This window comes from Gopherus evgoodei, chromosome 3 (assembly GCF_007399415.2).
Source record: "Gopherus evgoodei ecotype Sinaloan lineage chromosome 3, rGopEvg1_v1.p, whole genome shotgun sequence".
Taxonomy (NCBI): domain Eukaryota; kingdom Metazoa; phylum Chordata; order Testudines; family Testudinidae; genus Gopherus; species Gopherus evgoodei.
In genome coordinates, this window is record NC_044324.1 from 219,057,245 (window position 1) to 219,073,023 (window position 15,779).

General features: G+C 43.4%; 1 protein-coding gene across 7 annotated transcripts in view; it reads left to right on the plus strand.

The window, feature by feature from the left end:
* RIN2 (Ras and Rab interactor 2) overlaps positions 1 to 15,779 on the plus strand; it is a 131,348-nt gene that overhangs the window by 100,989 nt on the left and 14,580 nt on the right. For all 7 annotated transcript variants that reach the window (XM_030558114.1, XM_030558115.1, XM_030558113.1 and 4 more), the window contains one exon: positions 1,176 to 2,306. In XM_030558114.1, coding sequence (XP_030413974.1) covers positions 1,176 to 2,306 — 1,131 coding nt within the window. The remainder of the gene's footprint in view (positions 1 to 1,175; positions 2,307 to 15,779) is intronic.

The following is a 15,779-nucleotide window of genomic DNA, read 5'->3' on the forward strand; positions in this document are numbered from 1 at the left end:
CTATTAGCCAGGATGGGCAGGGATGGTGTCCCTAGCTTCTGTTTGTCAGAAGTCGGGAATGGGTGACAGGGGATGGATCACTTGATGATTCCCTGTTCTGTTCATTCCCTCTGGGGCACCTGGCATTGGCCACTGTTGGAAGACAGGATACTGGGCTAGATGAATCTTTGGTCTAACCCAGTATGGCTGTTTTTATGTTAAATTCATTTGTGTGCGACACACTCAGTTGCTGTGATAATAGGGGCCCTATAAGCATCTAGATAGTTTTTGAATGTAGCTGTCAGGTAGCGCCCGAATTTATTTCTGTCCGATTACTTCATTTTTGAGCTAGTTAAGCTGAAGTGTGTTGAACACCTGTAGTATAGTTCGCAGGAGTCTGAGGTTGCTGAAGGAACTGTTGTCTGATTTCCATAGACTCTCACAGATGTTTTACTGAGGGCTATGAGGAGACTTCAATTACAATTTGACAAGTTAGTACAGATTTTAGTGTTAGTACACATTTTTCGCTGATGGCCCTGCATATTCAATCTATTTATGTGCTGCTGAGTATCTTAAAATCGCAAACAAATTGTGTAATTATTACAAATGCACAGCTGCAGGTTGGAACACAGACACGAATGCCTGATCAGCATGGCTGAGGATTGTATCTGCCAAGGGGACAAAAATCTGATTCCAACCTCGTCATGCTCAGTTTGATTAGTTTTTTAATCCAGACAAAAATATAGGTTTTTTCGCAAATTCCCAGGGCTTAACCTCCGTAAATCAGCATAGTCCTGCTGATGTTAGTGGAGCTACGCTGATTAACACAAGCTGAAAATCTGGCTCTTATTTTCTAATTAAGGCCGGGGGTATTAGCTCAGGGTTTATTTCAGTCTCAAAACAGAAATAATGGATACTTTATAGCAATCATTCTTTTCTGTATATCCCAATTTACTTGCTATGAAGATTCACATTGGCCAAGATATTTATAAACTCTGCAGACAAATAGCTGCAGCCTGAAGGTTTAGCATTCAGTTGTGTCTGGCAATGTTTTATGAAGCTTATTAAGAAATTTTTTCAAAAAATAAGCTTGTCTAAAGTTTTCCATGCTTCAACATTGTTCTGTTAAGTTTAATATTCTGAAAGCCAACTGCATAATATCTAAATTCTTATGTTAACACAATAATGATTTTCAGATTTTTGGAACTCTCCGGCTAACAACAACCCCCCAAATCCTTCACCTCCCCGTAGGCCTCTGCCCTCAGACAATGCTTGCAAAGACTCACGTCAGCTCTGCCTTATAAATGGAGTGCATTCTATAAGAACCAGAACGCCTTCGGAGCTGGAGTGTAGCCAGACCAACGGAGCCTTGTGTTTTATTAATCCTCTCTTCTTAAAAGTGCACAGCCAGGATGTTAGTGGAAGTTTGAAAAGGCAGAGCCCAAGAACTCAAGATGTGAATGGGACAGAGAAGCCTCGCTCCCCCCCACCCAGACCTCCACCACCTTCTATTAATAGCCTTCTCACAAGTCCACAGCTCTCCAGGACTATAAAGCAGGGGAGCATGCCAGGAACAGTGAACCGTAACAAACATAGGAACTTGGATTTGCTGCAGAAGAAACCAACCCCTGTTCCGCCTCCTCGTCTAAAGAAGCAGGCTGTTTGCTCAGAAGGGGAAGATAATGCAAAGACCTTGGCAGTAATTCGATTTAGTCATAACTCAGTGCATGGGTCAGAAGCTGCTAGTGTTCCAGGTGAAGCCCTGTGTGAGCAAAATTTAGCAGCTTGCAGAAAGACCTTGGCTACAAACTCTGAGTCACAAGTACAGTGGAATGGAGGCAGGCAGAGACTGAGCGACATGAGCATTTCCACCTCCTCATCTGACTCGCTGGATTTTGATCGTAGTATGCCATTGTTTGGCTACGAAGGGGACACTAATAGCAGCCTGGAGGACTTTGAAGGGGAAAGTGACCAGGAAAGCATGGCACCCCCTTTGAAGCCCAAAAAGAAACGAAACAGTTCATTTGTTCTCCCCAAGATTGTGAAATCCCAGCTGAGGAAAGTAAGTGGCGTGTTCAGTTCTTTCATGACCCCCGAAAAGAGGATGATCAAGAAAATTGCAGAGCTGTCCCAGGACAAGCGCACTTATTTTGGGTGCCTGGTGCAGGACTATGTCAGCTTTCTCCAGGAAAACAAGGAATGCCACGTTTCGAGTACTGACATGTTACAAACAATTCGGCAGTTCATGACACAAGTTAAGAACTATTTGTCACAAAGCTCTGAACTGGACCCCCCCATTGAGTCACTGATTCCAGAAGACCAAATAGGTAAGAAAACATTGTCTCTCTCTTTTCAGGGCATGTAAAAAAAAATAATTCTGAATCCTGGTCTGAGTCTTTGAACCAGATTTGGGGATATAGATTTTTCTAGCAAAATTCAAAACCACTGATTTTTGGTTGTTTTTTTTTTTATGCTTTTAAAGCTCAAATGCAAAAGTTCCGTACAACTATGTTAGAATGAAAAGAGTTTTTGAGAAGTTGCCTTAAAACTATAATGGTGAATGTTGGACTTTAATTTACAAGTGACAATTTTTTTTTTTTAATTTCAGAGCTGAAATGTTACATTGGCGGATTCTTCCCTGCAGTTTTTCTCTGATGTGTGTGGAAATATTTTTAGTATTTATTTAAAACAGTGTGTACACACACACAGATATGCACCCCGCATATGTTAATCATATACGGCAACCATAAAATTAAAATACATTGAAAATGAACAACAGATGGTGATATAGAGAGATTCCATAAGTTACTATCCAAATACTCTCTCATTCACTATTGGCAATTTGCAGTGTCTCCACTTGGCATTGTGATATAAACAAGAGATTTTTATAAAAGGGAGAGGGAGATGCTAATCTCTGGATTTCTGTGTCCCTCTGTCTGTAAGTGTTTTATAAATGTCTGAAAATGAACTGGATGATTGGGTTCCCATTTTACTAACAGAGAAGGATTTATATATGCACAAAAGTGAAATAGTTGGATATAGATGTTTCTAACAGTCAGGGATTTGTGTATGCACAAAAGTGAAATAGTTGGATGGCTATACACATTCTAATAACAGACAATGACTTGTGTATGTACAAAAGTGAATTTGTTGTATAAAAACTCTGATTGTCCCTTAGTCTTGATGTTTCTCAGTGGTGTTAGAAAAGAGTTTGTAAACCACATTTACAAGGTAAACATCCCTGAAGGAGAAATACTTTCCTCATGAGGTCATTTCAGTCATAATTTGCTTGTTTTCCCCCTCACTTCAGTGTCCTAACAGTTTGACGAGTGAATAACTCAGTGACTTTTAAAATTGGCAGATATTTCTTTCACTGGCAGCAGTTAGTGTTTTTGTTTTGAAAGTTTGGAACTTATTAAGAGGTGCTTTTGTCACATTGCTAGTCAACAAGGAGGGAGTGAGGTTAACAAGTACTGCCAGGCAAATAATACACTCTGAAAGGTTTCCTGTAAAAGCAAGAGTATTTTAAAGATTCTGATTGCTTTAGTTAGAAAAGTAAAAGTACTGTGTGGACATTGTGTGTTGGGCTTTTGCTCTGTACATGTATCAGTTCTGTAGTGTTTCTGCATAATCTTAGATATTTGACAAAGAAATACAGAGCTTCTTTTTTGTGATTTGGTCAAGGTTTGATTTTAACTTTCACGGTTCTTTGCAAGGGTGTGGTTTAATCCAGCCGGTGGGTCTCATCATAGCTTTCTAAAATGATGCTTGCTTTTGAATGTCTCAGTAAATTAGAGTGACTGAAGTTATTGAGCACTGTAACCAGACTGCCTTAGTTTTCTTCAGTGATTGAGCGTCTTACTTTCTTTGTGAAGTTTCTTCTAAATAATTTATACAGTGAGGAAGTTTAAGCAAACATGGAACTTGCATTTGAACAATCTGTTTCTTTCACCACTTCTGGAGCCCGCAAAACACCACAGCAGAGCAGGAACATCAAATGTTGCTGACCTAAGCAGATAGTTATGTGGCAGACAAACTTAGTCATCCTACATAGCAAAACCCTTTCCAACAGAACAAAGGCCAGTCTAATCTCCCATTTAGTGTTTTATTTCACGGTTTTGGTACTGAATTGCAACCAGACTTGTGACTACAGATAAATAGTCTGTTAATTTATAATTCCTATTAAAGTCACATTGTGAGACAAAGGGCTGGTTTACACTACACAGTTAGGTCGACATAAGGTCCCTTATGTCAGCCTAATTATGTCAGTGTCTATGCCACAGCCTTCCTCCCACTGATCTAAGTGCCTTACTACACCGACATCATAACTCCACCTCCACGAGAGGCGTAAGGCTTATGTCAGTATAGTTAGAGTGACACCGAGTCTGTGTAGACATGACATCCCTTACAATGGCAGTCTTGGCAATTTCATGGCAGGAGCCCTCAGATTGACCAAAAAAAAGCCCCTGCTTCCCTAGAGAGCTGGGTGGCTGGACCCTGCTCCTAACTGGGAGCTGGGGTGAGAAATGCAGGGGGCTTTCCCCCACTCCTAGTTGGGAGCTGAAACCAGGGCAGCTTCAGACCTCTGCTCCCAGCTGGGACACAGGGTGACTTTGGATCCTGCCCACTCCGTGCTGGGACCCAGGGTGGCTTTGGATCCTGCCCACCCCCAGTTTGGAGTTGGGCAGCCTTGTCCATTTCACAGCTCAATGAGCTGTGAAATTGACAAAGCTGTCTGGGTCCTGGGGAGCAGGTGGGGGTAGGGTGAGAATCTGGGGCAGTGGGACTCCACTCCCAGATGGCAAGAAGCCCCAGGGAGCTTCCTCCCATTCCCCATGGGGAACAGGCATGAGGCAGCCCACCAGGAGCCTGTGGGGCAGCAGGGCTCCTGGCAGGGAGCTGCCAGCAGAGCTGTGAGACTGGGCTCTCAGCTCCCCACACTGTCCCTCATAGGTTAGTGGAAGTGCTCCTGATGAGGACACATACCACTGACCCAAGGAAGGGAGTGTGGACATGCACCACCACAGTAATTACTGTGGTGGCTGTAAGTTGAACTAATATAGATTGACTTAGTGTATGTCTACACTACCCACCGGATTGGCGGGTAGTGATCGATCTGTCGGGGGTCAATGTATCGCGTCTCATCTAGTCGCGATACATCGATCCCGAACACACTCCCCGTCGACTCCAGAACTCCACCAGGGCGAGAGGCGGAAGCGGAGTTGACGAGGGAGTGGCGGCCGTCGATTTCGTGCTGTGAGGATGTGAAGTAAATCGATCTAAGATACGTCGACTTCAGCTACGCTATTCTTGTAGCCGAAGTTGCGTATCTTAGATCAACATCCCCCCGCCAGTGTAGACAGACCTTGGTTTTGTAGTGTAGACATAACCCAAAGGCTCTTACTGTAGGTACGTCTGACTTGCTTATAGATATGCCGCACCTTCTGCCATGTTTGGAAAATATTTCCTTTTAATATCCTTCATAGAGTATGCCGTAGCATTGGTAGTGGTTATTAATAAATGTTTATTTTATGATTATATACACTTGCTCTGATCAGGGTCCCATTGTGCTAGGCCCTTTACAGACATAGGTCTGGTCTGCATTACAGCTGCTGGTCTATCTAAGGAACCCAATTTGTAGTGTAACTCAAGTCATTGCAGCTTAGATCTACTTGTTGTAGTGTCCATACTATTCTATGTCAACAGGAGATGCTCTATCACCGACATTGCTTCCACCTCTCGTTGAGATGGAGTACAGAAATCGATGGGAGAGCGCTCTCCATCGATTTCAGTGTGTCTTCACTAGAGCCGCTAAATTGATGCTGCTGCATCGATTGCAGCAGCGCTGATTTAGCTCCATTTTGAAGACAAGCCCATAGAGGCAGCCATGGCCCCTGCCACAAAGAGTGGATAGATTTAGAGCCAGTAGGCGCAGCTGCACCCCATTGGGAATGCTCAGGAGGAGGAGAGGTGCTGTTTGCACTACTGCCTTCCTGTGGGGAAAGGCAGCTTTATGTTGTCACTAGGGCTGGTGGAGGCTGGATACAGGACGCTTTGAATGAGCCCATCTTTGGGCATCCTGACTGTTTCCCCCTCCCTGGCCTGTTCTGCACACTTTGAGAGCTGCAGTAGCCAATTCCTGCTTCATTTCTCCCCCCCCTCCCCCCCAACAAAGCAAATGTTTTGGCCAGCTTGTTCCTCTGCAGCCAGTCAGACTTGCTTCAACAGGCTCCCCCATATCCGAGGTTACGCTGCAGGAAGCTGGTGTAACCCTGGGCTTAGTCAAGCCCAAAGTACTTAGGCATCAGAGCTCCAGTTTCTGAGAGTTCTATTTAATTATCTGCATGACCGTGTGTAGTTTTTCTCAGACTCCTGAAAACAAAAGATACCGTAGGAAATCTTCCAGGTTTCCAAGAGAGAGGCAGATGAAGTAGTTTAACTTCTGCCAAACCATCCAAAGAACATGATGTCACCTAATTTTAATGCTGTAAACTGCTACCCCTTATGAAATAACAGCCTTCCCCGGTAAGAACAAAGGAGTAGGCTCCTGTGCATTAGGACTCAGCAGAGCATGCGTGTATTCCTCTTTGGCACTAATTTGGAAATGATGGGGGAGATTTGTGAAGGCATAAAAGGGAGTCAATTGCATGGGAGTTGGGTGCCTATCTGCCCTTTGTGCCTTTGAAAATCTCACTTCTAAATCTGGGAACCTGTTCTTTCTATTCTGTTTTGCTAGGATAGTAAAATGGGGGTATATTTTTACGTCAATGGATAGTAAATAACAGCTGATCAATAAAATAAACTTAAAATAAAGCTCTAAGGTGAGATGTCAAAGATCTTAAGGGATTTGGTTACTTAAATCCCCTTAAATTTCAATGGAGTTTGAGCACCTAATATTTTAGGATGCTTTGAAAATCCAGTCCTAACTCATTTTATTATTTAAGAGAGAAACTAAACTGAGTGTAAAGAGTTGAATCCATGTCTAGCTGTATAAGCCCAAAATAGAGATTGAGACTGGTTTTGGAAAACCCAGGTTGAATTCAAAGTTCACAGATGTTTGAATTACAGATATTGGATGCTTTATTTATGTTTTATCTCTGTGGCACCTGACAAAACAATAACAACAACCCTGATTCTTCTTCTGTCCCTGGCCAGAAAAAGATTAATGTGAATGCTTATGGAAGGCATTTGTGACTAGAAAGGATCTAAACAACTCCAGAGCTCCAGCCTGACCCCCAAAATCTAGGCCTATCCCGAGAAATTCCTAGTTTAAATACAAACGGTTAATAAAACATTGAGTGGTTGAAAAAAGGCACCTAAATGCACCTCTACCCCGCTATAACGCAGTCGTGGGGAGCCAAAAATCCCTATTGCATTATAGCTGAAACCCCATTATATCGGGGTAGCGGCGGCAGGACTCCAGCAGTGATTTAAAGAGCTGTGGGTAGCCAGGGCCCTTTAAATCACTGGCGAGCCCTGCTGCTGCAGTCCCGGGGCAGCGGTGGCAGGGTTCCAGTGATGATTTAAAGGGCCCAGAGCTCCCCGCAGCAGCCGGAGCCCTGTACCCTTTAAAGCGCCGCCCGAGCCCTGCTGCTGCAACCCTGTGGTAGTGGTGGCAGGGCTCCAGTGGTGATTTCAAGGGACTGGGGCTCCCTGCAGCAGCCAGAGCCCCGGACCCTTTAAAGTGCCGCCGGAGCCCCACTGCTACCGCGTGTGTTATATCGGGTTGTGTTACAGCAGGGTAGAGGTGTATAAACTAAATTGTTTGTTCTGGCACTCTTAGCTGTTCACAGCATGCTTTTTTAAAGTTTGTATTTTAATGCAGGGCCTATTAGTATGTGTGGAATTGGCCAGTCCCTTCATTCAGGACATCTTTTGTCACAGACAGTTCCACAATTGAGAAATGGGAATCAATGTTATCCTGTGGTGAGAGATCAGAACTGAGAGACATGACTTCTGGTTTTTGTTCGTGACTGTACCTCTGACTTGCTGTGTGACTTTGAGCAATCATTTAATTCCCTGTCCTTCAGTTTCTTCTTTTGGTAAGAAGAGTGTAATGATATATAGCTACCTCACAGGCAAACTGAGCAATCTAGTTTAATGTCTGCAGAAGCTTTAACGTACTCTGATGAAAGGCACTATAGAAATGCCAGAAAGTCCACCAAGCATAGGAGGCATGTATCTCTCTTGTAGCTCCATGTGGTGTAGTACCAGCCTGCTGATGTATGCAGGGTATTGCGAAAAACCCAAATTTGGCTAACGCAGTATAGTGTGTAGCAGTCAGGTCCCCCACATTTCCATCTCCGCTGTACCTAGGTGATCTTTTTGCTTTCAGCCTTCCAAGAAATTCTGTTCCTACAGGCTCCATCTTGCTGTGGCAGTGCCTAGACTGGGCGCGTCACCCCTCAACACTGTCCCAGAGTGGGGAACAGAACAGTGCTTGTGGTCATAATAGAGGGAAACATGGCGTGTGTGAGCATGGAGGCTGAAGGAGGAATTGGGGGGGAAGATAATCTCAGTGGAGGAGCTATAGTTGGAAGCTGGGTGCAGTGAAGTTTTAAAATTGGGACCTTGGAGAAGGGGGGGGACGGTGGAAGACCCCGGTATTCTCAGTGCATGGAGGACTTGCAAAGACACTTGCTATGACCAGTGTATCAAACATCCCAGATTTAAACTTATCCTTTGTTGCCCCTTTGCAGAGTTACACAACAGCATGTCAGCACAGGATACAGATGTATTTCCACAAGCCACAGCGAAACTCGCTAGCCTTTCATTTAATTTATCAAAGCACTTCCAGTTCCCATTTTGTGGCTAGTGACTAATAGTAAATATGGAGTAAAGAAGGCTTAACAAGACTTAATTTAAAATTATTTACATGGAAGCCCTCAGTAAGTATGTGTGACAGGTCCCCCTTTGTGCTGATCCACTGAGGAGATGAGTTGTTACAGCCCCTGGCTGGGGGGGCTTAGGACTTAAGCTCAAGCTGTAGCAGCTCATGCTTTTAGTTCTGGAGGTTCCTGGTTTGATCTCCAGTGCTTTGGCCAAGATGGTGGCCATCACATAAGCACTTAAAAATGTGAAGTATATGTATTTTTTTGTACAGACGCCCCCCAGGTTACACATACCCGACTTGTGCAAATCTGCACTTACAGAAAAAGTTCCGTAAGCTAGATATGGGGAAGTGGTTGTTTTATTTCGTGTAATTGTTGGGTATGTGTTTCTGACTTATGCAAAATTCAAGTTACGCAAGGCATTCCAGAACGGAATGCTTGCATAAGTCGGGGAGCATCTGTAATGTCCCCTGAACACTTTTGGTAGAATTTTCAAGAGTGCTCAGCACTGACCAAATTGTGCTCTTGTTTAAATCATTCGGTGTTATATCACTGATTCCAGTGGGAGTTGAGTGAGGCCAATGCTGAGTGCTTTAAAAAATGCCAACCTCAATACCTCAGAAAAACACAAGCAACTAAGGCTGTCTGTGCAATATATTCTACCAAATATTCATGAAATGCCATATTTTCAGTTCCCAGATTTCCACTGGTCACCAGTGCAGCCCATTAGGAAGATAGTAATCGCCAGACTTAGGGCCATCTAACACAATATTCTGTCTCTGACACTGGCCGGCACCAGATGCTTCGGAGAAAGGTGTAAGAACCCTACAGTAGGCACACCCACATTAGGCCTCATCTCTAATAGCTGGAAATTGCCTTATGGCATGAAGCATGAGGTTTAGTCGCTTTTCCAAGTTTTTGTAATTCATTGTGATCACTCTGGATATTCTTGTTTATCCATATAGAGGTCCAATTCCTTTTTGAATCTAGCTAAATTCTTGGCCTCCAACAACTTCCCGTGGCAATGAGTTCCACAGTCTAACTTCACGTTGTGTGAACAAATATTTCCTTTTATCAGTTTTGAATTTGCCATTTTAATTTAACTGAATGTTCTTTTGTTCTTAGTGTATTCTGATAGTTTGGGAGGGTGGAAGAAGGATTTTTGCAATAGAGACTATGAGATTAAAAGAAAAGCAGCTGTTTACAATAATTAACCAATGGGATATAAACCAAATGCCAGTGAAGTCATGTTGTCAGTTATATTCTCTTTGGCAGTAAAGAAGTAAATGACTGCCTTTGTCATTGATTATCTCTGTGCAAAACCACTATATTAAAAAGGGACATTAGCCTCAATTTGTCTAGTCGAGTCTAGGCGTGATTAGTGTGTCTTTGAATAGTGTATACATTTTCTTTCTTAAAATGTGGTCTTCCTTTATTTAATAAGACATCTTTCTTATTATGTGTCATGAAGTGGGCCTGATGAAATGCATCCTAGAATACTCAAGGAGCTGACTGAGGAGATATCTGAGCCATTAGCAATATATCTGAAAAGTCATGGAAGACGGGAGACATTCCAGAAGACTGGAAAAGGTTAAATCTAGTGCCCATCTATAAAAACAGAAATAAGGACAACCCGGGGAATAACAGACCAGCCAGCTTCATTTCTGTACCCAGAAAGATAATGCAGCAAATAATTAAGCAACCAGTTTGCAAACACCTAGAAGATAATGTGATAAATCACAGTCAGCATGGATTTGTCAAAAAAAAATCATTTCAGACCAACCTGATAGCTTTCATTGACAGGGTAACAAGCCTTTCGCATAGGAGGGAGATGGTAGATGTGGTATATCTTGACTTTAGTAAAGCTTTTGATGCTGTCTTGCATGACCTTCTCATAAACAAACTAGGGAAATACAACCTAGATGGAGCTACTGTAAGGTGGATGCATAACTGGTTGGAAAATTGTGCCCAGAGGGTAGTTATCAGTGGTTCACAGGCATGCTGGAAGAGCATAACAAGTGGGGTCCCACAGGGATCGGTTCTGGGTCTGGTTCTGTTCAATATATTCATCAGTGATTTAGATAATGGCATAGAGAGTATACTTACAAAGTTTACGGATGATACTAAGCTGGGAGGAGTTGCAAGTGCTTTGGAAGATAGGATTAAAATTCAAAATGATCTGGACAAATTGGAGAAATGGTCTGAAGTAAATAGGATGAAATTCAATAAGGACAAATGCAAAGTACTCTACATGGGAAGGGACAATCAGTTGCACACATACAAAATGGGAAATGACTGCCTAGGAAGGAGTACTGCGGAAAGGGATCTGGAGGTCATAGTGGATTGCATGCTAAATATGAGTCAACAGTGTAACGCTGTTGCAAAAAAACCCCAGACATCATTCTGGGATGTATTAGCAGGAGGGTTGTAAGCAAGACACGAGAAGTAATTCTTCTGCTCTACTCTGTGCTGATTAGGCCTGAACTGGAGTATTGGGTCCAGTTCTGGGTGCCACGTTTCAGGAAAGATGTGGACAAATAGGAGAAAGTCCAGAGAAGAGCAACAAAAATGACTGAAGGTCTAGAAAACATGACCTATGAGGGAAGATTGGAAAACTTGGGTTTGTTTAATCTGGAGAAGACAGAGGGGAACATAACAGTTTTTAAGTACATAAAAGTTTGTTACAAGGAGGAGGTAGAAAAATTGTTCTTCTTAACCTCAGAGAATAGGACAAGAAGCAATGGGCTTAAATTGCAGCAAGAGAGGTTTAGGTTGGACATTAGGAAAAACTTCCTGTCAGAGTGGTTAAGCACTGGAATAAATTGCCTAGGGAGGTTGTGGAATCTCCATCATTGGGGATTTTTAAGAGCAGGTTGGATAAATACCTGTCAGGGATGGTCTAGATAATACTTAGTCCTGCCTTAAGTGAAGGGGACTGGGCTAGATGACCTCTCGAGATCCCTTCCAGTTCTATGATTAGAAGTAACTGAGCTGTATGGAAGGATTAACACCCTCACCCTACCCTTTGCCCCTCCCCTTATGAATATCCCCCAGATAGTCAGATTTGCTTGATCAGAGTAATGTAACAGAAGCCATTAGGAACAGACTTGTATTAAACATTTCACTCTTTGCAGGAAGGATGAGACCAAGTACTGTTAACATTCATGAATTGCCAGCCACTATTCTATGAATCACAGTTTGGGAATTTCTGCACTAGACCATGCTGCTGCTCGTGCTGCTATGCTGCCTGCTTTATGGCAAGATTGTCCTGATTGCTTTGCAGAGGAGTTGTCTCATCCAGGGCAGCTGGCTAGTGGCTGTGTGGGAGCTTGCGATCTGTAGCACTGTCAAGCCTGAACAGCTTGACCAGTGGTCAACCCCGGGGCTGCCAAGCAGCCTACCGGCAGCCAGCCCCAGGCCCACCAGAATAGTGGCCCCCAGAACAGCTGGCCAGTGACCAGCCCCAGGGCTGCTGGAGCAGCGGCCAGGATGTGTGTATGTAGAATAGCTGATGGGTGGCCAACCTCAGGGCCCCTGAACAGCTGACGAGTGGCCAGCCCTGGGCCCACCGGAGCAGCAGCTGAGGTTGGGACAGCTGCAAGCCCCTTTGTCCTCCCTTTCTGCAGTTATTTTTAGTAATAATCGGGGGCAGGTTATGGGCTTCCATGAACTTTTGTTTATTGCCCGCTACCTGTCTCTGACTTGGACTAAAAATACTCGGGACAGAATCTTAACCTTACCCATTGTTTATCCATAAAGCAGGGTGACCCATGAGATTGAAGTCAGGGAAGAGGGTACCACCCACACAAAGGTTAGAGCTTCATCATAATCTTTTGTCCTCACAACTTATTGGTAGAGTGAGTCTGCTGGCAGCATTCTCTCTCTCAGCCCTTTGAGACTGCTTAGGTTCTGTTAGCCTCTGAAGACTAGCCAACAAAACAGGTGCCTTGCCCCAATCAGAAACAAGTGCACCAGCTTCAAACTACAGGAGGTAGTGACTGATCCAAGACATGGGCAAGACTTCTGTCCTCAGATCCTAGCCTAGACACTCCCTTAGATGCATACATTGGATAAAGACAGTTATCACAGACATCCCACTGCCATTAGAACCAGGAGATGTAGGGAATCTAAACTGTATCTCTAACATTCCAATGGCCTTTGTATGATTTTTGACATGATTTGTTTAGATTGTGGTCTCTGTTAAGGGTCAGATCCTGCTAGCTCTCTATGTAAGCAACTCCAGCTGAAGTCAGTCAATGGGAGTTTTGATTCAAAGTGAATGGAAAGTTAAGGCCTTAAATGTAATGTTTGGCAGCACTTAAAAAATAGCCTTTGATTTTGACTTCAGCAAATTCCAACAGATGAAATGCTAGCTACAGAAGTGTTCCATTTATAAGCACATCAGTTACACAGAGCTTTTGATATTTAAAGTCAGTAAAGTTTTTTTTAAAAAAAAAGGTAAACTGCCAATAAATACATAAATAAAAAAAAATCTGGCATTAATGATTTTAGCAAGGAATAGAATGTAGCATACTGAAATAGGGGAAATGTGTGATTATGGGGGACTTCAACTTCCCGGATATAGACTGGAGGACGAGTACTTGCAAGAATAATAGGGGTCAGATTTTTCTGGATGTGATAGCGGATGGATTTCTTCATCAAGTAGTTGAAGTACCAACGAGAGGGGATGCCATTTTAGATTTGGTGTTGGTGAGCAGTGAGGACCTCGTAGAAGAAATGGTGGTAGGGGACAACCTTGGTTCGAGTGATCATGAGCTGATTCAGTTCAAACTAGATGGAACGATAAACAAATATAGATCTGGGTTTAGGGTTTTTGACTTCTCGAGGGCTAATTTTAAAGAGTTAAGGAAATTAGTTAGGGAAGTGGATTGGACTGAGGAATTAGTGGATTTAAATGCGGAGGAGGCCTGGAATTACTTTAAGTCGCAGCTGCGGAGACTGTCGGAAGCCTGCATCCCGAGAAAGGGGAAAAAAAACCATGGGCAGGAGTTGTAGGCCAAACTGGATGAGCAAGCAACTCAGAGAGGGGATTAGACAAAAGCAGAAAGCTTACAGGGAGTGGCAGAAAGGCAGGATCAGTAAGGAAAGCTACCTTGGTGAGGTCAGAACATGTAGGGATAAAGTGAGGAAGGCTAAAAGCCGCATTGAACTGGACCTTGCAAAGGGAATCAAAACCAATAGTAAAAGGTTCTACAGCCACATAAATAAGAAGAAAACAAAGAAAGAAGAAGTGGGGCCGCTATACACTGAGGATGGAATGGAGGTTAAGGATAACCTAGGCATGGCCCAACATCTAAACAAGTACTTTGCTTCAGTTTTTAATAAGACTAGTGAGGAACCTTGCGATGATGGAGGGATGATAAACGGGAATGTGGATATGGAAGTGGATATTACCGCAACTGAGGTAGAGGCCGTACTTGAACAGCTCGATGGGACGAAGTCGGAGGGCCCGGACAATCTCCATCCGAGGCTATTAAAGGAACTGGCGCGTGAAATTGCGAGCCCGTTAGCGAGAATTTTTAAGCAATCGATAAACTCGGGGGTTGTGCCGTATGACTGGAGGATTGCTAATGTAGTTCCTATTTTTAAGAAAGGGAATAAAAGTGATCCGGGTAATTATAGGCCTGTTAGCTTGACTTCTGTAGTATGCAAGGTCTTGGAAAAAATTTTAAGGGAGAAAGTAGTTAAGGACACAGAGGTCAATGGTAATTGGGACGAATTGCAACACGGATTTAGTAAAGGTAGATCGTGTCAAACCAATCTGATCTCCTTCTTTGAGAAGGTGACGGATTACTTAGATAAAGGAAATGCGGTGGATATAATTTACCTAGATTTCAGTAAGGCGTTCGACACGGTTCCGCACGGGGAACTGTTAGTCAAATTGGAAAAGATGGGAATGAATATGAAAGTTGTAAGGTGGATAAGGAACTGGTTAAAGGGGAGACTCCAGAGGGTCGTATTGAAAGGTGAATTGTCAGGCTGGAAGAAGGTCACTAGTGGAGTCCCTCAAGGATCGGTTTTGGGACCGATCTTATTTAACCTTTCTATTACTGACCTTGGCACAAAGAGCGGGAATGTGCTAATAAAGTTTGCGGATGACACAAAGCTGGGGGGTATTGCTAACACGGAGAAGGACAGGGATACTATTCAGGAAGATCTGAACCACCTTGTAAACTGGAGTAATAGAAATAGGATGAAATACAATAGTGAAAAGTGCAAGGTTATGCACTTAGGAATTAATAATAAGAATTTTGGATATACGTTGGGGGCACATCAGTTGGAAGCGACGGAGGAGGAGAAGGACCTTGGGGTACTGGTTGATAGCAGGATGACTATGAGTCGCCAATGTGATACGGCTGTTAAAAAAGCAAATGTGATTTTGGGATGCATCAGGCGGGGTATTTCCTGCAAGGATAAGGAGGTGTTAGTACCGTTATACAAGGCGTTGGTGAGACCACATCTGGAATACTGTGTGCAGTTCTGGTGTCCCATGTTCAAGAAGGATGAATTCAAACTGGAACAGGTTCAGAGACGGGCTACAAGGATGATCCGAGGAATGGAAAAACTGCCTTATGAAAGGAGACTCAAAGAGCTTGGCTTGTTTAGCCTGGCCAAAAGAAGGCTGCGGGGGGATATGCTTGCTCTATATAAATATATCAGGGGGGTTAACGTTAGGGAGGGAGAGGAATTATTTAAGTTTAGTACTAATGTAGGCACGAGGACGAATGGGTATAAACTGGATATTAGGAAGTTTAGACTTGAAATTAGACGAAGGTTTCTAACCATTAGGGGAGTGAAGTTCTGGAACAGCCTTCCGAGGGAAGTAGTGGGGGCAAAAGACTTTTTTGGCTTTAAGACAAAGCTTGATAAGTATATGGAGGGGATGTTATGATAGGATCGTTAATTTGGGCAATTGATCTTGGATTACCACCAGATAGGTCTGCTCAA